Source organism: Phyllopteryx taeniolatus, chromosome 13, assembly GCF_024500385.1.
Source record: "Phyllopteryx taeniolatus isolate TA_2022b chromosome 13, UOR_Ptae_1.2, whole genome shotgun sequence".
NCBI lineage: Eukaryota > Metazoa > Chordata > Actinopteri > Syngnathiformes > Syngnathidae > Phyllopteryx > Phyllopteryx taeniolatus.
In genome coordinates, this window is record NC_084514.1 from 18,915,861 (window position 1) to 18,938,772 (window position 22,912).

A 22,912-nucleotide genomic window follows, 5' to 3' on the forward strand; every position below is an offset into this window, starting at 1 on the left:
GGAGGAGGCTTGGAGGGTCACGTAGCTACCCTTTCGTTCATTTGAAACACAAACCAAAACAACTCCCTATGAACTTTACACTTAAAACAAACCGATACTTTTACATATAATATATTCAAATAATACACGGCGTTAGTTTCGCGTAAAATGAAAGTTGAGAATTGTCAGTTAGGGATGAACGAATAGTAGAATTTACGTTGCAGAGTAGCTATCCTGCTCGTTAGCTAGCCAACAAAAAAATACATTTTACATTTTTACAACAAGTCAGAAGTTAAGGTACAACCGTCCGGAAGTATAACATTGGATAAAAAAAAGAGATATGATACGAGTTAAGGGCGAGGAGTTGGACGTAAAAGCAATGTTATGATTCCGGTCGTTGGGGTGGCCACTTCCTATTACGTCAGAGCGGAACAAACCAATCAGATCGAGGGAATCTTTGACTTTATTAAAATTAAAGTATTGGAAATGAATGTACACGTATATAACGAGTCAAATGTGATAGTAAAATGACATTTCTAACAAAATAATAACAACAATAAAATAAGAAGATATGAGATGATTTAAGACTCTGTGGCCACTTTCTGTAAACGTCACAGCGGAATGAACCAATCAGATTGGGAGATACTTAAAATGTAAAATTTTAAGTATTTTTTTTTTTTTACGAATCTAACACGAAGATACAACAACCGAGAAGTTCAACAATTTGTAAAAATATAAATAAAAACGAGATATGGGACGATATAAAAGCGAGGACTTGGACATCAAAGCAATGTCATGATTTCATTTCATTATGATACAATAAAAATAAATATTCAATGAAAAATACACAACGACTAAAACGTAAAAATGTGTAATTAAATATGTTAAAAGATATGAGTTAATACAAAATATTAGGCAATATTACATGTGCAAAATATTACACAACATATTTAAACAACAAAAATATTAGTAAATAACACATTAGACATTACATGAAAAAAACAAATATTACAATAGTTAAATGTTACAAATATTAGACAATATTTTGTGAAAAATACACAACTATAACAATGTTAATATCGCTTATACAACATTAAAAGTATTAGATGACTAATACACAAATATGAGAAAAAACAAAAAACAATTTAGATATAAATTATTGGATGTAAAAATACTAAAAAAAAGTGGGGAAAAGATGAATTGTATATAATGCCAATTTTGCTCTTTAACAATTATTAGTTGTTATCTCTGTGAAGCACTTTGGGTTGCATTTTCTATGTATGAAAAGTGTTATATAAATAAAATTTGATGAATTGATTGAATTTTAGCGATGCCTATATGATTGTCAGCAGCAGCATACATGAAACGTTGTTTTGTATATTTTCATATTCCCAGCGTGGGTGTTATCTAAGTGGTGAGTGGGCGTGGTTGTTTTTGGCAGGAAGTGGGCTGAATTTCGGAGAAAATCGTTGGCGGCAAGACAAGCTGCACACAACAAAGATATCCGATCCACACACAGCTGGTTGGGGTGCATCATCAAACTCTAAAAATGCTTTTTAGGCACAAATAAACGTGACGATTCCCAAGAATGGGAAAGTCCACATGGACCTCTTACTGGAATTATTCATGACACGGCAGTAAGTCAACCAACCAATCAATCAATTGATAAGACTTACCCTGACACTAATTTAAAACCCTCACTCTGATTTGAAATCTGAACGCCAGTTTGAAACCCTACTTTCAAAACTTAACCCTGTCTTGAAACCCTATTTTTTTTCATTGAGCTTTGTCTAAAACCTCAACAGTGTCTTGAAACCCTACTTCTGAAAGTGTAACCCAGGCTCGAAACCATAACAAGGTTTGAAACGCTAATTTGAAACTTGAACTGCGTAGAAACTCTGATTTGAAGCCTTAACACCGTCTTGACAGCCTCGAAAGTGGAACCCAGGCTTGGAGCGTGAACGAACGTCTGCCATGATGATCCTTTGAACTCCAATTTGTCCCGCTTTTGGGGTGTTTGACTTCGGGGTTCCGCACTGAAAAAAAATGTGAAATTGACTTCATTCAAACATTGCAAATGATTATAATGTGCTAGACCGACATATGCTGTTTTCATGTAACAATAACGTCAGTTTACCATGTTAGTCTTGTGCATCCGATGTACATGATCAAATGAAGTTTCTTTTTTTTCCTTCCGCCCCTCCCACCTTTTCCTCTTTCCCCCTCCCCCTCCGTCGCACCTCATAAGCGTCCTCCCTGCGCATTCTCCGCACATGCAGCACACAAAGAGCAGGATGAAAAAGTCCGCGTCTGTCTTCATCGTCCTCCTGGCGGCAACATTTTGGGCGACCGGTGACGCCGATAACAACACCGCCAGTGGGACCGCCGCTAACGAGACCGCCGGCACGACTGCGACCCCTTTGTTGACCTCCACGGTGAGGTGGACGCCAACGCCGCCGCTCCCCAGCAGAGTGACGCTCGGAGCGGAGAAGAAGGAGAAGGAAAACAAGGAGAAGGAGAAGCTGGCGCTGGGTACGACCGATCGCACCTCATTACATGACATTACGGCCACAAACATAACCCTGTCCTTAAAACCCTCATTTGAAACCCTAACCCTGACTTAAACCTTTCATTTTAAATGCAAACACTTGTTACACTAACACTGGTTTGAAACCCTTACTTGAAACACTAACCCAGTCTTAAAATCCTAACCCTGACTTGAAACCCTAATACTAGTCTGAAACCACAATTTAAAACCCAAACTTAAACCCTAATTTGAAGGCTCAAACCTAGTTTGAAACCCTGATTTGAAACCCTAACCTTTGTCTGGAACCCCAACCCGAACTTGAAACCCTCATTTGAAACTTTCAACCTATCTTGTAACCCTAACCCTGTCTTGACACCCTAACCACGATTAAAAAAAAAAAAAAAAAAAAACAGGTGAAACACCAACCCAAAGTTCCAACCTTAATTTGAAATCATAACTCTGTATTAATACCCTAACAAGATTTAAAACCATAATTTAAAACCCTAACCTTTCTTTGAAACACCAACCCTGTCTTGAAACCCTGATTTAAACCCCTAATTTGAAAGCCTAACTCTGGTTCAAAAGTGTAATTTGAAACCTTTTCCAAAATTGAGGTTTGTCATCTTTTGAACGCTGACGTTGGCAGATGTGTTCCAAAAATTTGTTGTCATTTCTTTCAAACTCTGAGCTTTATTAAACTTACAGCTGAAAGCAGATGTTTACCTGTTTCAGGTCAGTTAGGCTAACCAAAACCATTTCTATTTACCAAATGCCAGAATAATGACGGAAGAATTTTTGGGGGGCTTTTTAAGTTTTCATGACTTTCATCAAGGAAGTTTATGTACAGTGAGCTTTCTATACCTTTTAACAATTTGGGAAAGCCCAGTTGATGATGTAATTTCTTTGGAAGCTTTTTATTGGTTTATTGACAACATTTGAGACACACCTCCAGATGTATGTATTTGAAGTAGGCAAACCTGAAACATACCACTTCTTTGTGTAACATCATGGAAAAGTCAAAAGAAATCAGCCAAGATTTCGGGAAGAGAATTGTGGACTTGCGCAAGTCCGCTTCATCCTTGGGTGCAATTTGCACATGCCTGGAGGTGCCATGTTAATTTGTTCAAACAATTATACCCAAGTGAAAACACCATGGGAATGTGCAGCCATCGTAGGAGACGGACGGGTTCTGTGTCCCAGAGATGACCGTGCTTTGGTCCCAAATGTGCATATCAACCCAAGAACAAAAGCAAAGCAAAGTTTCATCTGATTTCATGTCATTCTGGTTTCAACTGTAAATCCATCATATTGACGCGTGCGCTTGAATCTCTAAAGCAGACGAGTCGAGCGAAAACGCAGCGTCAGCGTGTTATTGCCTTGTTCTCCAAAGCCTTGGAATTCCCAGCAGCTGGAGCGTTGGCGTTTACACTCGACCCAGTCTCTAGTTTCAACCGTGAATCGCTTATCTGGGCTTCCTCCTCCTCCTCCTCCCGCTTGCGGGGCTGACCAAGTGAGAAAGTGGGAAAGTGGGCCTCTCCACATCCCGCATAGCTGAGCTGAGCCACGCTCCGATTACATCTCGGTCACAGTCGTGGATTTTTAACCCCTCGCTGGTGCGCGCACAGCCATGTCCGTCCGCCCAGTCCCGAAAGTAACGTGCGCAAGTATCGGCAACACAGGTCATTTGTCACGTAACATACAGCAACAAACACAGGCGTCATGTAACATCCGTCATGTATGTAACAAGGAAGAGCACCAGGGGGATTATTCATACATCTTTTAAAGATGTGTGAACCTCCTCAGACTCTTATTAACCTTCTCCACCCTCCTATTAACGGGACGGGAGCCGACCGAGCCTTTCAATCTATCCGCACTCTTTTTCATTTCGCCCGCGTCCTCTCTGCGGCAGCCTGCTTCTTCTTTGATTGTTTCTCTTATCTTTTGCTGGTTTAATGAAAGTGCTCAAGTACAATACACAGTATGCGCCGCCTCGAAAGCCTATAAAGGCTCGCCGATTAATGTGGCAGAGCGTCCAGATGTGAAATTGCTCCGTGCACGGGTATGAGTCGCCAACTGTCATTTCCGGTCCAATCGGAGTCACTTTTCCTTCAACCTCTCTTTCGATGGTCTCCTCTACGTTATCTGGCTATCTGGTCGGCTGACCACCGCACCCGACACATCTCCAAGGCCTCTAGCGCCCTCATTCACAGTGCTCCACTTTTTCAACATTTTGTTATGTCACAATGGAATAGGTTACATGTTTTTCCTTCAACTTCTTAAAGGTGAAGCCCAGCGAATACTTTCCGGATGCAGTGTTCACCGGGATTCACTTTTTCCTCATTTTAGCGTGATAGCGTTATTCCAAAAATTAAAAACAACAACAAAGAAATCACAAGTACAAAGCACATCTGTATTCAAACCTTTCCACGAAGCTCAAAATGGAGCTTAAACCATAGTTTGGAACCCTAACCCTGAGTTAGAACCCAACTTTGAAACCATAACCTTCGTTAAAAACCCTTATTTTAAACCCAAACTCACTTAAAACCCTACTTTGAAACTCAACCCTAACTTAAAAGACCAAACACAAACATTTGTTTGAAACCCTAACCCGGGCATGACACCCTAACCTTTGGCGAAAACCTTAATCCAGGTTTGAAACTCTTGTTTTAAACCCTAACCCTGGCACAAAACCCATATTCCAAACCCCAACTGTGTCTTGAAACCTCGTCACTGATCCCAAACGTGTTTTCTGGTTCCTCCAGCTTGTCCTCCCCTGGGTCTGGAGTCCCTGAGGGTGGACGACACACAAATCCAGGCGTCCTCCTTCCAGAGGTTCGGTCTGGGTCCTCACAGAGGCAGGCTGAACATCCAGGTTTGATTTTATTATTATTTTTTTTTAACGATAAAAATAGCACTCTGTAATATTGTACATTACAAAAACATACAGTAATTACGTCATTAAATAGAATGTGAATAATTAAAAGTTTCTGCCACTTATTTTGCTTCATTTCAATGGATATTGTGCTGCTCCTTCTGGTGTGCATGCCTTGGCCACCTGGGTGCAGTATAATACACACATCCGGATATACAGTGATTGAAAAGTAACTATTTTGTTGATTTGAGAATTTACTGCAATCATTTTTAACAAGAACAAGGATTTTTTTTTTTTAACAGCTTTGGAAAAACTCGAAGGGCAAATAGAAGACGTTAGTTTGTCTTCCTTCCCACACAAGAGTTCCTTGTGAAATGAGTTGAGAAGAGAGTGTAATAAAACTCAATTCTATACACTTTCAATTTCTTGTAAGATTGATAATTCAGAAATAAATGACAAGTACTTCAAAATAGGGAGTTACTGTCCAATCACCCTGAAGAGTACATGGAGATGTCACAACTATTGTTTGTATTTGTGATGGATATTTATTATTTTTTATTGTAGTTGGACAGAAAGACGGTTTGCGATGGGACAGACAGGGAAAGAAAAGACTAAAGAAAGCCCAACAAAGAACAAAACGGCTTTGGAACAATGTTAGTATTAAACGGTATGGAATGGGTCAGGGAGTCTGAAAGCAATTAAGTGTCACTTTCCAGGAGCCAAAAAGTTTGCGGTTTCTCCCGGCGCTGACCTGAGCAATTCCGTGTGCGCGCGATGTTATTTCCAGTCGGGCATCGAGGACGGCGACCTGTACGACGGCGCCTGGTGCGCCGACTACAAGGACCGGCACCAGTGGCTGGAGGTGGACGCCCTGCGCCTGACCCGCTTCACCGGAGTCATCCTGCAGGGCCGCAACACCATCTGGAGGTCGGGTAGCGGCGTCGCACACACCCGCACGCCAGGAACTCAACAAGCTTTTGCTTTGTTTGATTGCGTTTGTTCTTCATGTTTTCTTGTTCGTTTGTGTACGTGTTTAGACGTGACTGGGTCCAAAGCTACAAAGTGCAGCTGAGCAACGACTCCATCAGCTGGAAGAGCAGCATGAACGCAACACAAGAAGCTGTAAGACTCGCACACACCAATTTAAAAACCTACGTCAGTCTTGAGACCCTAAACTGAAATCTTAACCCTTACTTGAAACCCAATTTTTTTTTAACCTGCTCTGTTGTTTGAAATGCTTAACTAGTCATGAGACCCCGACTTGAAACTCCAATTTGAAAGCCGAAACCTTGTTGGAAATCCGAACCCTTTCTTGAGACCCTCATTTTAAACCTTAGCCCCGACTTAAAACCCTCAACCCAGGCTTGGAACCCCAATTTGAAACACTAACCTTTAAGGAATAAGCCGCAATTTATGGTGCCCCCTAACGCTGGAATTCAACATTACAACAAAGCCTTTGTTGCTTTGATGTGACAAAGGCGAAGTGCTTGTCCGGCCTCCTCCTCCTCCTTCCAACGCCGCACTACGTTTTCGACCTCTCCCTTCACCGTGTCTCCAAGACTGAATCTCAAACATTTCGACGCTCAAGATTTTGAAATGTCTTAGATGTTTTTTGGGGTTAATTTTTTTTTTTTTTTTTTTTTTACCAACATTACCAGATAACTAGCCATCCTTTATTGCTCAGTGACTGTTTTTGGTCAATGTCTTTATGTGTCCAAGGTGTTCTCTGACAATTGACTGTCCGCTGTCGTACTAGAGCGGCTCCAACTACCGGAGACAAATTCCTTGTGTTTTTGGGACATACTTAGCAAATAAAGATGATTCGGATTCTCCTCCGACGTGTTGCTTCAAATGCTTTCTCCTTCCTCTATGGCTCAGTCGACCTTTGCGCTGTCCATATATGGGCCTGGCCATTTGTAGGTAAAATACGTCATTTCGGCTATGTATAGGATAGTCACTAAATATAAAAAATAAATATTGAAATAGATAACAAAATGTGTCAGAAGCTGATAAGACTTCAGGAGCATTTTGGCATGGACTGTTTTTGTGGCTAGGGTGAAAATAACTTTTTTTTTTTTTTAACAAAAAATAATCGTGGATTATATCTTTAACCTTAATTTGAAACCCAAACCGGGCTTGAATCCCTGGTATCAAAACCTAATCCTTGCTTGAACCCATAACCCTTGTTTAAACCCATAAACCAGGCTTGTTTGGAAACAAGCATGAAACAGTTAAAAGGAATTGAATGCAAACACAGCGGGGATTGCGTAACACCAACCACACTAATCATTTCATGGAGCTGCACAGCATTTGTTCCAAAACATGCAAAGCCACATTCATATTTCCATCCAGGTTTGTATTCGTTTTTGTCTCCTTCCCCCAACTTGCGACGATGTCCCACTCAATCCAGATCTTCGAAGGCAACGGCGACGGCGAGACTCCGGTGCTGGCCGTGCTTCCCGTCCCCGTGGTCGCGCGTTACATCCGCATCAACCCACAAAGTTGGTACCCCGACGGAGGCATCTGCCTCCGAGCAGAGATACTCGGATGTCGCCTCGACGGTACACACACGCATTTACATTTGAGAGAACAGATTAGGAAAAATCGGATCTTAAATCCTAAATGCAACCGGGGGAGACCAAAACACCTAAACGCAATGTGGGAGGGGGACCAAAAACACAAAAATGCATCCTGGTGGGGAACCAGAAACACCATCTAAGATGCACAATGCAAAGAGCAAGCCAGTATGTTTGGTTTCCCTGCTAGGACAAAGTTTCCCGTGATAAATTGCCCTCCAACGATGAATTTTGTGTCATAATCCAAAGTTTTTGGTCCACATTTTAGGATGCATTTCGGTGTCACCATCCTAGCATGCATTTTGCTGCACAATGCAAAGCGCCAAGTGTTTTAGGTGCCGCGGCCATAACGCAGCGATTGTGTGTTAACTGACGTGTTGTTGGATCTTTCCAGAGACCCAGGAGAGCTATTCCTCAGAACCAGAAGCGAGATCGAAGGATAAGCTGGATTTCCGACACCACAACTACCAGGAGATGCGAAAGGTGAACGTTCACGACCAGCTCCTCGGATTTGATCCCGTGAAAACTTCTAACCTCCCTCTCTCTTCCTGCGGAAGCTGATGAAGTCGGTGGCGGAGGAGTGTCCCGACATCACACGCATCTACACCATCGGGAAAAGCCACATGGGCCTCAAGCTCTACGTCATGGAGATCTCCGACAATCCGGGCAAGCACGAACTCGGTGAGGAGTGCCACATTAAATCCAAACGCACTGGACACTTTATTAAGATGACTCTATGATGATCAGGCGAGCCAGAGTTCCGCTACGTGGCCAACATGCACGGAAACGAAGTCCTGGGTCGCGAGCTGGTTCTCAACCTCATGCAGTACCTGTGCCGCGAGTACAAGAGGGGCAACCAGCGCGTGGTCCGGCTCGTCACCGAAACTCGGATTCACCTTCTTCCTTCCATGAACCCGGACGGATACGAAGTGGCTTACAGCAAGGTACGTCGTCCTTCTCGACACAGTGCGGGAAAACCGACTCGGACTGAAATTCCCGGCGTTCCTCAGGGCTCCGAGCTGGCCGGCTGGGGCGAGGGTCGGTACACCTTCGAAGGAATCGACCTGAATCACAATTTCCCGGACCTCAACACCATTATGTGGGACGCTCAGGAGATGGCGGAGGACCCGTCCAAAGTCCCCAACCACTACATTCCCATTCCAGAATACTACACCAAAGAGGACGCCCTGGTAAGGGAACACTCATCCAAAAATATAATTCATTAATTAATTAAATAAAATAAGCATGCATCCTCCATTAGGTGTGGGTTGGGGGAATCAAAACCGCCAAAATAGATTTGAGCTGGGGTAGTGGCAATATACATCCGAGAAGGGGGACCAAAGACCACCAAAATGCAACCTAGAGTAGGGGACAAAATATAAATCTATAAATATAAATATGCATTCTGGATGGGGGACTAAAAATACTGATTTGGATCGGAGTTGAGGTACCAAAAAGAACCAAATGCGTCCTATAAGACAGACCACAAACAACAAGATGCCTTCTGGATGGAGGACCTAAAATATCAAAATGGATTCCGGGAGGGGGACCAAAAACACCAAAATGGATCCCAGAAGCGGGACTGAACAAACTACTGCTGGCTCTTCGCATTGTACAGGAAAAATTTTCCTTGGGAAACTCAAAATACGCAAACTCATCCTGGGAAAGGGGACCAAAAACACCAAACGCATCTTAGGTGAAGGATAAAAAAATGCTAAATATATCCTATAGGGGGAGTGAACACACATTAAACTCTCCACATTGCACAGGAGAGTTCGTCCTAGCAGGGGGGCCCAAGACACCAAAATATATGTGAGGATAGGAGACCCAAAACTGATTGTGATCTGTACCGCGGTCGGTCAGGTGGCCTCGGAGACACGCGCCGTGATCAGCTGGATGCAGGACATCCCGTTCGTGCTGGGCGCCAACCTGCACGGGGGGGAGCTGGTGGTGACGTACCCGTTCGACGGCACCGAGGGCTGGGCCCCGCAGGCCCACACGCCCACCGCCGACAACGCCTTCTTCCGTTGGCTAGCCACCGTGTACGCCTCCACCAACCTGGCCATGGCCAATCCCGAGCGCCGCCCGTGCCACTACGAGGACTTCCAGGCGCACAACAACATCATCAATGGCGGAGCCTGGCACAACGTGCCCGGAAGTCAGTCTACGCGCATTTTCACATTGCACAATGCAACATTTGGTCGACTCAGTAGCGCCCTCGAGAATGTTTTTCAAAGTTCAGCCAGTTTCCCTTAGCAACGTGAAATTTGGTAGGCATGTCTGCCACGCGTAGACCATCAAAGGTCTCGAGAAGCCATGCCTTAAAAGACACAGGAAGTCAGCCATTTTGGTTCGAAGTGGCCATTTTGACTTTTTTTCTGAAGCCAGTTTCCCTGAACAAATTTGGTAGGCATGTCAATCATGGGTTGACCCACAAAAAAGTCTCAAGGAGCAATGTCTAAAAAGACATAGGAGGTCAGCCATCTTAGATGAATTTTTAACAGAACTGATATTGCATGCAATAATAGTAAAATAGGATTTTGGGGGGGGGGGGGGGGGGGGGGGGGGGGGGGGGGGGAAATGTTCAGATTGTCTCTTCGCATTGACACTTAACAATTTGGACGCAAGATAGTGATCGTAATGTCCTCCTTGTCAGGTATGAATGATTTCAGCTACTTGCACACCAACTGCTTCGAGGTGACGGTGGAGCTTTCCTGCGACAAGTTTCCTCACGCCAGCGAGCTTCCTGCTCAGTGGGAGAACAACAAGGAGTCCCTCCTCCTCTTCATAGAGCAGGTCGCTTAACATCACATTTTTTTGCCACAGTACAAAATAATTCATTATGGCTTTAAAAAAAAAAAAAAAAAAAAAAACGGTAATTAGGACTTATTCTTGTCAATTTATTCGGACATTATGATCCCTTTTCTCCTTAAATAAAACATGTTTCTTGTAAATTATGGCCATAGAAAAATGCAACTTGATTCTCATATTTGTTTAATAAAACAAACTATGATTGTATTATTTAATTAAGATGAATAATTTATTATTATGATTTTCTTGGAAACTAAGACTACTGCAGTAATTTAGCAACTTTTACTGTAAAAAATTAGGACTTGTCGTATTTTTTTTGGTTTTTCTAAAATCTCTGGGCAAAATTAAGATTTGATCCTCACAAATGATGACGTCATTTCTCCAGACATATTTGATCCTTTTTGATGGTTGCGCAATGTTGTCTTGAGCATTTTTTCAAGATTGTTGCTATGTAAAAACGTCACTAGGTTCACCGAGGCCTTAAAGGGGTGGTGCGGGACAAAGAGAGCAAGAAAGGAATCGAGGACGCCGTGATCAGGGTGGAGGACCACGGGCACGACATCCGATCAGGTGAGGCGGAAAAACGGACGACGGACCTTCACGCGGACCTTCACGTTGACCTCTCCTTCCCCTCCCCCAGCCGCCGACGGAGACTACTGGCGCCTGCTGAACCCGGGCGACTACAAGGTGGCGGCGTGGGCAGAGGGCTATGTGCCGGCCGTGCGCCACTGCCGTGTGGGCATGGAGCCCCGCGCCACCGTCTGCGACTTCACCCTGACGCAGACGCCCGCGCGGCGGCTCAAGGAGATCCGGGCCAAGGGCGGCAAGATCCCGCAGGACCTGCAGCTGCGCCTGCGGGCGCTGCGTCTGCGCAAGCTGCGCGCCAGCACCAAGGCCATCAACCAACGGCGAGAGGGCCAGCGGATGCAGCGAGAGCAGGCCAGGAAGGCGCGATCCTCCTCCTTGAGATTATGAGGATTCGGGATTTTAAAAAACTTGACATGGTCATGTGACCTCACTGTCAGACACAACATGAGGTCTCATTTGATTATGCTGTCCAAATGTACAGTCACTTTTTTTTTTTTAAATTTATTAATTAAGGACTATTAGGGCCAGGTTTTTCAATTTTATATAGTATATAATAAATTAAGATATTTTTCATTGACAAACAATTATGATAAGACTTAATGTGTGTACCATTCAAAAAAAGGTTACTTTTCATAAATTAGGACATTTCTCGAAAAAGTATTTCGTAAGACGACCTTTCAAATTCTTCAATGTTTTTCCTGTTTTCTTGTAAATTCCAACTTTTTTTTTTTTTTAAATCACAAAAATCAAGATTTTAATAAAATTCAACTAACTACGTTTTTTCAAGAAAACTTTTCTCAAAAAGTGAGTACATGAAAAATATGAGATGAAATTTGTTCTATTTTGAGAAAAGTGTAATGCTACGACAATAAAGTTGTTTTTTTTCCCAATTGAAAAAAAGACCAATGTTAACATTTAAAACTAAATCAGACTTCATGCATAATATATTAAGACAGAAAGTATGAATAATCTCACATGATTGTTCCTCCCCTCTTCACAGAAATTTTTTTTTTCCTGATATTATCACAACAACAACAAAGTTATCCGCATAATATTCCAACTTGATTCTCATTGCATAATTGTACTCTGTGGCCCTAAAATTCCTTTTGAAATGTGACAAATGAGTGAAAGCAGACTAAGTGAACGTCGTCCACACGCGAAGACTCCGTTCCACCACTGTTGAATGACGACAAATTGTATGAAGATGTTTTGTTTTTGTTTTTTGTTTTTCTTTCCCCGCCCTATCAACAAGTCTCAGCTGGTCTGATGTAGAACTTTTTTCTTTTTTGTTCTACTTTGACTCACCTCCAACAGGACCACACTGGGTCCTATAATATTAATACAAATAAATATTGCTTTTACTGTATTTGACTGGACTGGAATCATTTTGGGGGACAAAGCCCGACCTTTTCAGCCATTTAGTGGCGAAGGGGGAGCGGAACAACAAATAGCAACAAAAACAAAAATTTTTGTAACAACAAAAATGTTATGAGGAAAACTTGATTTTTTTTTCAGGACAAAGTACCTTTTTTTTTTCTCCGTTCTTTTTTTAATTTCATAGCTCAGGATGGGTTGATGCATGAATACAACATGGCCGTGCGCATACACACACACGCGCACAAGCACACAGGAGCTCTGGAAATGTTTTCTGTTGAATTCACATTTTAGGCTTATTTCATTCTTACAATTAGAGAAAAGTGGGTGAACCTCATCTCCAGTTCAGTTATTCCTTATTCAGACGGCACATATAGGAAAATCCTGAAAGACAAGTGGCACACGCGTCGCACACGCACACACATAAAAGCTAAATAAATAAGTCAACAAACGTTTTCCTGGCTTGTCCTTCAGGTCCGCTTTGAAATGACTTCAAAATGTCCTGTGAGCATAACTAATGAACGGAAGAACAAACTTTGTTCGTTCAGATGTAATACATATTAGGGCCACACTGGAAAGAAAAAAAAATGTAGAGAATAAACTTGTAAACTTATGAGGGGGAAAAAAAATAAATAATAATCTAGAAAAAGCCTTGTTTTCTTTCACAGTAAAATTATTTCATGAGATTAAAGGAGTGTTTTTCAAGATTTAAATTTTTTTTTTGAAAAATAAGTCAGCATATTAAAGTTGGCGTTTGTCGAGAAGAAAAGTCTCAATATTACGAGAAATGATTTCTAGAAACAGTTGTTTATCTTTTCCAGAAAGTCTGAATATTAAAGTTGTCATCTGTCGGGAAAATAAATCGCAATTGAAAGAGTGGATTTTTCCCCCCCCAGAAGGTTGTAATATTAACAGATTAAAGTCACGTTTTTGTCAAAATTTCTTTCAACATAAAAGTTTGACTTTTTCCAGAAAGTCAAAATATCAAAGTCGTTGTTTGTCGAGAAAAAGGTTGCAATATTACAAGAATAGTTGGAAAATGTTGTTTTCGAGAAAGTCGATTTTTTTCCAGAACGGTCGTAATATCATGAGATTATATCCATCGTTCTTCGAGGGAAAAAATAAAATCATCATATTATGAGATTAAAGTTTTATTTTTGAGAAAATAAAGTGGCATTTTTAAAAAAAGTCAGATTAATCAAGTTGTCGTTTGTTGAGAAACAAAGTTATATTAGGAGAATAAAGTTGCTTATTTTTCCTGAAAAATATGTTTTCTATACAAAGATATTTGTTTTTCAAGAAAGTCAGAGTATTAGAAAATTATAGTAGTGTTTACAGAATGTTTTTTTTTTTTTTTTTTTTTTTTAAATAAAGTCTATTTTTCTATTAGAAGTTTTGTGGGTTTGCTCGGGAAAGTTGGAATATTAGATATCTTTTGTCAAAAAAAAAAAAATTTGTTACAAGAAAGGTCCTATTTTTATAGAATTCTTTCCTAGTAAAAAAGTGAGAGTTTTTTTGAGAAAGTCATATTACAAGATTAAGGTTGTAGTTTGTTGCGGGGGGGAAAAAAGTCATAACCTTACGAGAATGTGTTTTTTCTAAAATTCTTTTTTCTTAGAAAATATTTTTTTTCCCGAGAAGATAAATTAGAATTTCACGAGATAAATCAAATGTCACAGTTTCTTTTGAGTTTAAGAATTTCCCCCTAAAAAAATAGTAATAATAATAATATGATTTCTATTGCGTTTTTCAGTTTGTTTGTTTGTTTTTTTTGTTACGAAAAATCTCTCGTAATATTACGAGATTTAGCTTGTATTCTCTCAAGGATGGAAGTCGTAACATTATGAGAATTCACAGTCCAGAAGCTGCACAATGATTACTTTATTTTCTCTAATATAAATATTTTTCCCGTTCCAGTGTGGCCCTAACAGCCCTTATTAATAACCAAATTTGGCTGGTATGCATAGTAGTTCACACTTGGCTTTTATCTTTTTTTTCTGAATCATTATCAGTTCGGGAAATCTTACCCCCCCCCCCCCAAAAAAAAACACCATTGATGGATTAGAGGGAATTTCTTTGGGTGTCTTTGTTATTGTGGATTTTTGCAGTGTCAACATGGTTGAAAGGGAAAAGAATTCAAGACTATTTTCCATTCGAAGGTTCGCTTCCAAGTTTTGAACAGGAAGCCAGAACCAGAAGAGCGGAAACAACCCACCCGACCGCCACCGAGGATCACCGAACGCAGAAAAATGCTGAAAGGCCACGAAAGCGCAAACGCGAACGAAAGCGAGAGCTGCGGCAGCACCTGTCGATCCCGAGCGACGTCCGTCTTTTGCTTCCTTTGGTCGCTCCGCTCTCGATTCAACATTGAACCGTCCGGCTAGCCGCCCCACCAAAGTTCCCTGCTTCCATCCACACGGCTTCGCTTCCTCATTCGGGTGCCGGGCGAGCAAGCCTTCACGCTCACATTTAGTACACACACATACACACACAGACACACACACACAATTTAGTCTTCAATTAACCGGAGATTACTTTTTGGCAAGACATTTTGTACGGGGGGGGGAATTTGCAAGAAAGTTGGATTTATCAGTCAAAGTTGAAATATGAGATTAAGGTTTTGTGAGATACATTTTTGTAGAAAACTTTTTGAGGGGGGAAAGTAGGAATTCACAAAACAGTTGGAACATGAATTGTCTTTGGTCTAGAAGAAATAGAATATTGTGAGATTAAAGTCATTTTTCCCCCCGACATTTTTTGCGAAAGTTTTTTTCCCTTTTTTTCGAGGGCGAGTTAAAAAGTTGTAATATTACAAGACAGAAGTTGTGTTTTCCATTTTTTTGTGTGTGGGGAAAAAAAGCCATTTGGAAAAAAAACAAAACGTTTTTTGGAAGAAAGTCGGAAAACTAAAGTAGTTGTCTGTCGAGAAAAAAAAAAGATTTTTTTTCTCTCAAAAGAAATAGTTTTTTTTAAGTTGTATTTTTGGAGAAAGTTGGAATACTAGTCATCTTTCGATGAGAAAGTCACCGCCTTATTATGAGATTTAAGCAGTATTTTTTACAGAATTTTGAGGTGGAAGGTCATATTTTTCATGTTTTATTTTTTTTTCCAAGAAAGCCTTTTATCGAGAGAAAATAATGCTTTCTGCATCAAAAGAAGGTTTTTTTTTTTTTTTTTCTTCTTCTAGAAAATGGATTTCTGGTGAGCTTTTTTTGGAACAGGCCCGCCGGCTCCTCACGTGACCCATGAGGGCAACCTGGTTGCTGACAACTGATTTGGAGTCTTTAATCAACCTAGAATAACTTTTTGGCAAGAACATTCTTTTATATAGAAAAATGTCTCTTAAAAAAAAAAAAAAAAAAAAAAAGTTGTCAAAAAAATGGTAATTTGTGAGATAAAATTTTGGGGGAAAAGTTGTATTGTTTCAAAAAAAAACGAGAGAAACAAAGTAGCATTTTTCTAGAAAAAAATTTCCAATTAAGTCAGAAGATGTAAGTCACTGTTTGTCAAGGAAAAAAGGCTTTAATATTTCAAAAATAAAGCTGTGTTTCTTGAGAATTGTTTCCCCCCCCACCCCTCCAGTAAAAAGTCGTATGTGGCAGACCCTGCCGATCGCAGGGCACGCAAAGGCAAACAAGCATTCACACCTCAGGACAATTTCGAGTCTTCGATCATCATCATCGACCATGCATGTTTTCGGAACGCGGGAGGAAGTCGGAGTACACATGAGAACGCTCCACACAGGAAGGCCCGATTCCAACCCCGAACCTTCGGAACTGTGAGGCAGACATGCTAACCGCTCGTCCGCCGTGCTGCCCCAAAAGGTCCACTTTAAATCTGCAATTTAAGGCGGTACCGAGTGTCGGCGCTGCCGGTCCGAATGAAACGAAACGTCCCCTTGTCGCCGCTCAGGTCGGAATGCTTTTTTTTTAAAAAAAAAAAAACAAACGTTCCCGCGCAGAAAGGTGCGCACAGACGACGCGGGCGTACCTGGGCGCGGTCCGCTAGAACTTGGGCTGGTAGAGCGCCACCCGGCCGCTGAGGCAGCCCGAGGCCAGCTGACAGTGGGTGGGCGAGAACTTGGTGGTGAGCACCACGTCGCTGTGCGAGTAGATGGCGCGCACCTCGCGCAGGCAGCCGGTCTGCACGGGCACGCAGTCGGCCAGCTCGCCGCAGCTCTCGTCGAAGGCCAGCAGACGCACGCCGTAGCCGTACGGCGAGCAGATGAGGCGGCCGTCCGGGCTGAAGCACAACTCCTTGATGTAGCCCCGGCCCACGTTGGCCTCCTCGATGTAGTGCGTCAGGCGCAGGGAGCAGCGCGGCGACACCGGCGGACGGGTGGGCGCGCCCTCCTGGAACTCGTACACGCACGTCCACTGCGGGCGACAACGACGGGGGACGGTTGAAAGCGAAGACCGAGGCGGCTCGAAAAGGAAAAGGCCGTGCTGACCTCGCGGTCATCCATGTTGCTGGAGCAGCGGATGAGCGTGGCCCAGCCTTTGGGGTGCAGCTGCAGCGACGTGATGCAGCTGCCTCGGTCCCGCTCGCCCGGGATCTCCGGGGTCAGAACCTCCAGGCTGTTCCTGGGAGAAAGGCCTGCGGGCACAGGATTGAGGTCCGCCAATAGAAGAAAATCATCTTTAAAATGGGTCATTTCTGGAAGCTAGAGTCGTGCCTCGTTTATGTTCCAGAACCCGATGACAATCCGTCAAATCGGTGTTATAAAATAGTGTATTGAGACATTCGTGTTGAAATACATGAGTTGTGTTTTATACGTACACTATACATTATTTCATACTTGTATTTTCTTTTTTGGTCGAAAAGCGTCTCTCACCTTCTCTGTGAGGGTGCAGCTTGCCGGAGTCGTTTCCGTGGCGAGGTCCGGCCGAGCGGGACGCCAGCGCGCCTCCGTCTAAGCGCGAAACGTCAAAGAAAGCCGTTTGAAGCGGGCGACGGAACGCCGACGAGCGCGGGGCGAAGGGCGCGCCGCCACCGACCTGACGTGAGGGGGGTGCGCCTGGCTCGCAGCATGCGGTAGCTGCCCACCTCCAGCGACTGCGTGAGGTCCAGGTCGTGCAGGATGAGCAGGTAGCCCGACGACGTGGAGATGAGCATCTTGGAGCAGTCGGGCGTCAGCCGCATCCTCATCAGGTAGCGCGTATGGAAGAACTTCTTGTGCGGGCAGCCGTCCTCCGTGAATCTGCGCGGGACGTTTCGGCACCGTGTCAGCAAACGGAAACGCCGGTACGGTGTCGCCTTGATTTAGGAATTTCATTTGTTCCACGACCACACTCTTACCGCAAAGCATCTTAAATCATCCTGCACCACCGAAATGAATGGCACCCCGAGTGAAGATGCTAAACGATGCCACCAAAGCCCGGAATAATAGGAAAGTATTGATGCTATTTTATAAAGGTATAGTATTGAAGAAGTTCTATATTTATCTACTGTGGTTGCGGTAGTTTCTTTAATATCCTCCACTGCCTATTACAACTTGGAATGACTACAAATGCTAAGAATTTGCAGTTCCATGATTCGTCGTTTATGATTCAACTCCTTGTTGCGTTTTATGTTTTTTGCGACGGTATCATTTGATCATTGAGATACTTCAGGTGCGTCTCGCGTGCAAGTCCTAATTTGGGCATCACGACGCCACTATTGAGAGGTGTTAAACAAATCCGAGCGCTTGTTATTCGTGTTCTTATTTTAGAGTGAGAGTGCGGCAACCTGTTGGTGTCCCACGTGATGACGTTGCCGTCGAAGCCGGAGGTGACGAGCAGGCGCGTGTTGGTGTCGTACTCGATGTTCTTCACCCAGCTGGCGTGGCCGTGCAGCGAGCACACCTTGGAGTTGAGCTTGCGCAGGTCCCACAGCGCGATGGTGGTGTCGTCCGAGCACGTGGCGAAAAGACGGTTGTCCAGGAACCTGCCGACAGTCGGCGGGTGCCCGCGACGGGGTTAACGTTCAGAAACACTTGAACATTTTCAGCAAACGCTGTGGAGCTAGCTCCCTGCAATCGTTTTCTTAGTTAACATATTCGTATATTAGTGCAATCCATATGAATGGGTGAATGTGGGCACCGGCCGTCATGGTGTAGTTATAACATGAATGGATTTTTTTCATGAGATATTGTTATATTTGTATTAAATATTGACCGACAAAGGTTTTGTAATAACAGGGGTTTTCAAGGCTGGCCGTTTGTTGACGGGAATTTCCTTGGCTGGAGGAAGGTGATTGGAAAAATGAAATGAACAAAAGTCACCTTATGTTGTTGACACAATCCTCGTGGGCCTCTGTCAAGGTTTTGATGTGTCGGGACGAGACGGGGTCGAAGAGCAGGACCTCGGTCTGCTCGCAGGCCACCGTCAGCACAGACCTGAACATCACACATCATAACAAAAAAAAAAATAATAATCACACATTGAATTCTGACCACTTTGTGCAGACAACAAACCTGTCATCATAACATGGGCAAAGTGTAAAAAAATATATATTAGAATACTTATTTGAAACAAAAATAATAATAATTTAAACCAACGTTTTGTTTTTAATTTTGCGTGTAAAAATACACATTTTTATTAGTGCACCGCCTGGAGGCCCGAGCGGTGAGACGAACGTGAGGCAGCCCGCTGCTTCGGCTGGACCCGCTTTCATGAACCGTCCGCCCGGCTACTAATCCCAACTGACCCGCAAACAGAATGCTAAATAAACACAACAATTCTGACGCGTGTCGATAGATGCTGAACATCGACAGGGGACTCTTGTTTTTACACATTTGAATCGCAGAAGAGACTGAGGACAGCGAGACAAATGACTGCCGCAGCAAACTGGAGACTGTGGAGTCGCTGCTGTAGCTCACGTTGCATAACAAAAAATTTAAAAAAATACTCATTCTACAGTTAGGGCTTCAGGTTAGGCTTTCAAGCCAGGGATAGTGTTTTAAATTCGGGTTTGGGTTTCAAATGAGATTTTGAAACCAGAGCAAAGGTTTCAAGCAAAAATGAGGGTTTCAAACCAGGATTAAATGAGCATTTCAAGCGTGTGTTTTGGGTCTACAGCAAAGATAAGGTTTCAAGCAAAGTTTTGTTTCAAGTCTGAGTTCAGGTTTGAAATCAGGGTCAGGTTTGCATACTAGGGGTTAAACCGGGGTTTCAAGCCTGGTTTTGTATTTCAATATACATGTCAAACAAGCGTAATGTGTGCAACGGAGCATTGAGGGCCTCCGTATCGGAATTGGGGGTGACCCGGAGAGGAAGGCCTCACCCGTCTGGAGAGTACTCCAGGTTGAATACGGCTCCGTGGGTCTTGGTACTCAGGTTGACCGAGTCAGCCGCCGGGTTCATGGAGCTGTACAAGCTGGTCATGATCCGAAAGTTGTCCCGCACCGGGTCCACGAACACGCCCCGCCTGATGGACCTGTTCTGAAGCCAGGAGAATAGACTCCTCGGCCGGCCGGCGTCGCAGCCCGAACCCCCGCCGCCGTCAGCCGGTCGAGGCCCGGCGGCGGGCTCTCCACGCTCTTCTGAGGTCGCGCTAGTTGCCGACGGGGAGGGAGGGCAGCTCCGGGCGAGGTCTCCGTCGCGGTCCGAGCCGTCCATGTCGGGCTCTTTGTCGCCGCCGCCGCCGCTACTGCTGCTGCTACCGGGCCTGTCCCGCGGCTCGTCGGCGTCCTCCGAGCTCATTGCGGCCTCTGGAGAGATAGCTATGCGAAAGATGAGCGTTGAAAGCGGGGCCGCCTCAGCTCTGCGGCGGGGCCATAGTGGCGCAAGGGGCAGCTTTAAGCAGAGCTTCAAGCGGACAAACGTCGGTTGGTGTCAGACTCGCCAGAGCCGGACAGCCGCGCGTCGAAGCGGACGAGACCAGTCGGTACACAACCGGAAAAAATAGCGGGAACGCTTTCAAAATAAATGTTAGCAAGTGCCGAATCGCTCCGTTCTACGTTTGAAAATGAAAACAATAACGCTTGACACAAACATTCAATTTAAAATGACAGCTTTTATCTCGCTATGTTGGTATTTTAGCCACATATATAAAACACATCAAAGACGTTTATTTTACTCTGAAGTACAACACCGAAAGTAGTTTATAATCAATTGATAAGCTTGACTTCCGTTCATCACCGTAAACAAAAATGCCGTAGTTCCGCTTCCGCCATCTTCTTTCGGCGCCATCCAAGTTTGTTGCTTCCACCTTGTGGAGGGACTCTGCCTACACACGCACCACTTTTTATTTTTTTACTTTGAATCTTTTAATTTTGAAGCCCTAAACATGGCTTGAAACCTTAAACCTGGCTCCTAACCATGACTTGAAACCCTAACCCACGCTTAACCCTAATTTGAAACCCTGCCTTCAAACCCCAAACTTGACACCCTTACACTTGCTTTAAACATTAATTTGAAAGCCTTGAAGCCCTACCTCGGAACCCTAATCCTTGTTTGAAACCGGAACCAGTCCTTGAAAAGCAAATTCTAAACACTCATTTATCACGCTAACATCAAAACTGATTTGAAATCCTAATTTGAAACCTTAACTCTGGCTTGAAACCTTAAACCGGGTTTGAAACCTTGAAGTTGTCTTGTAAACTTATTTGACTCCCTAGAGTTGTCTTGAAACCCGACATTGAAAGCCTAACTCTAGTTTGAAACCTTAACTTGAAACCCTGGCTTGAAACCGTAGTACGAACCCAAACCCTGGCTGCAGACAAAAAATGAAATTCAACCCTGGCTTGAAACCCTCATTTGAATCCCGAAACCTGAGTTGAAATCTTCATTTGAAACCTTCACCTTGGCTTCAAACCCTATTTTCGAATCCTCCAACGAGTCTCGAAACCCACCATTGAAACCCAAAGAATAGTTTGAAAGCTGAACTTGAAACCCTTCCAACACGCAAACCTTAACCCCAGCTTGACACCGCACTTCTTCGGAAAGCGTCACGCGCGCTTCCAAATACGCCGGAAATGTCTGTTCACGTCGAGGTCGGCTATCTTCAACAAGTCCTGGTCCTCGCAATCCGAAGTACCGGCGGCGCCGTCGTGACCTTTGTCTGTGGCGAATGTTGTTTGTTGTTGTTTGTCATTGGTGCACTTTCCAAATGTGTGCCGTTGCTATCATTTGATGCATGTCTGCTTCAATTTGATGTGTATTCATTTGTTTTTGACGCAGTCCAGCATGTGACACACACGCACGCACGCACGCACGCACGCACACACACACAAATTCCGAAGACTTGAAACACGGCCGACAAGGACAAGAAAAGTTCCATCAAACAAACACAAACCAACAGACAGAAAAACGAATGTAAACTCAGGAAAGGCGACCAGTTCAGCCAAGAACTTGAAAGTAACCCCTAAAAACCGTAACGCTGTCTCGACACCCTAATTTGAAATCCTAACCATGAGCTGTAAACCTGAGTTCGAGACCCTAACTCTGGCTTGAAAACTCTTATCGAAAACCCTAACCATCCATTTTTAGCCTCCACGAACCCCAAGCATAGTTTCAAATCCCTTTTTGAAACCCTAACCGTGACTCCCAACCGTACTCCACGTTCGAAACTGGAGTTTGAACACCTAACCGTGGCTTGAAAGCCTAATTTGAAACCCAAACCCTTCCTTTAAACCCTAACGCAAGCTTGACACCTTCATTTGAAACCCTATCCCTGTCTTGAACCCCTCTTTCAAAAACCCTAATTCCGACTTGAAGCAGTATTTTGAAACCCTAACCATGGCTTCAAACACGAACCCAGGCCTGAAACCCTACCGTCAGTCCGAAAGCCTAACCCCTAGTTTGAAACCCTGACCTTGGCTTCAAACACAAACCCAGGCCTGAAACCCTACCGTCAGTCCGAAAGCCTAACCCCTAGTTTGAAACCCTACCACGATGTTTGCAAAACGTCTTATTTGGATTCAACAAACATGGAGGACGACAGACATCGGAGACTTTTTACACTTGCGAGACGATTGGGACAGTTTGAAGTTAAGCAAGGTCTCCAAACGAGTCATCAATCATCAAAATAGCTGGCAGTTCGTTTGATAACGGATTCATTAGTCAGGTATGATGACCAGACATCGTAACGGCCCCCCCGACCCCGTCCTCTTCCTCCGTCCCCCTTCCATGTGATCACATAACTTTACAGTAATCGGCGGAGCAAACATCAGCTGCTTCCAGTTAGCAAGGCAGTGACTCCAAT

The 22,912-nt window shown here is 43.6% G+C and overlaps 2 protein-coding genes across 4 annotated transcripts; one reads left to right on the forward strand and one right to left on the reverse strand.

Annotated features, from left to right (window-relative positions):
- Positions 1-424: 424 nt before the first annotated feature.
- Positions 425-20,759, reverse strand: wdr32 (WD repeat domain 32). 2 transcript variants are annotated; one of them, XR_009791572.1, is made up of 9 exons: positions 19,991-20,759; positions 18,990-19,103; positions 18,455-18,652; positions 17,725-17,927; positions 17,562-17,639; positions 17,178-17,323; positions 16,718-17,103; positions 15,033-15,182; positions 425-2,015 (listed from the first exon to the last, which is right to left on the reverse strand). XR_009791572.1 is itself a non-coding variant. In XM_061795728.1 (8 exons), the coding sequence occupies exons 1-7, from the start codon at positions 20,407-20,409 to the stop codon at positions 16,732-16,734; spliced, it is 1,530 nt and encodes a 509-aa protein (XP_061651712.1). In that variant the 5' UTR covers positions 20,410-20,759; the 3' UTR covers positions 425-2,015; positions 16,718-16,731. The 2 variants fall into 2 exon arrangements, 1 of the variants encoding a protein (XP_061651712.1); XM_061795728.1 differs by lacking the exon at positions 15,033-15,182.
- LOC133488162 (probable carboxypeptidase X1) lies at positions 2,220-12,719 on the forward strand. 2 transcript variants are annotated; one of them, XM_061795726.1, is made up of 13 exons: positions 2,220-2,511; positions 5,269-5,378; positions 6,166-6,305; positions 6,416-6,500; positions 7,789-7,939; positions 8,349-8,437; positions 8,512-8,635; positions 8,702-8,898; positions 8,965-9,144; positions 9,818-10,112; positions 10,611-10,750; positions 11,233-11,335; positions 11,406-12,719. In XM_061795726.1, the coding sequence occupies exons 1-13, from the start codon at positions 2,253-2,255 to the stop codon at positions 11,738-11,740; spliced, it is 2,208 nt and encodes a 735-aa protein (XP_061651710.1). In that variant the 5' UTR covers positions 2,220-2,252; the 3' UTR covers positions 11,741-12,719. The 2 variants fall into 2 exon arrangements, with proteins under 2 accessions (XP_061651710.1, XP_061651711.1); XM_061795727.1 differs by having other exon boundaries at positions 2,489-2,511; positions 6,095-6,305.
- Positions 20,760-22,912: the final 2,153 nt, after the last annotated feature.

Coding starts and splice junctions, on each gene's coding strand:
- LOC133488162 (XM_061795726.1), top strand. CDS start 2,253: ATGCAGCACACAAAGAGCAGGATGAAAAAGTCCGCGTCTGTCTTCATC. Junction 6,306..6,415: donor GGCCGCAACACCATCTGGAG/GTCGGGTAGCGG, acceptor GTACGTGTTTAG/ACGTGACTGGGTCCAAAGCT. Junction 6,501..7,788: donor TGAACGCAACACAAGAAGCT/GTAAGACTCGCA, acceptor CACTCAATCCAG/ATCTTCGAAGGCAACGGCGA.
- wdr32 (XM_061795728.1), bottom strand. CDS start 20,409: ATGAGCTCGGAGGACGCCGACGAGCCGCGGGACAGGCCCGGTAGCAGC. Junction 17,324..17,561: donor GCTGCACCCTCACAGAGAAG/GTGAGAGACGCT, acceptor CTGTGCCCGCAG/GCCTTTCTCCCAGGAACAGC. Junction 17,104..17,177: donor GCAACATGGATGACCGCGAG/GTCAGCACGGCC, acceptor TGTCGCCCGCAG/TGGACGTGCGTGTACGAGTT.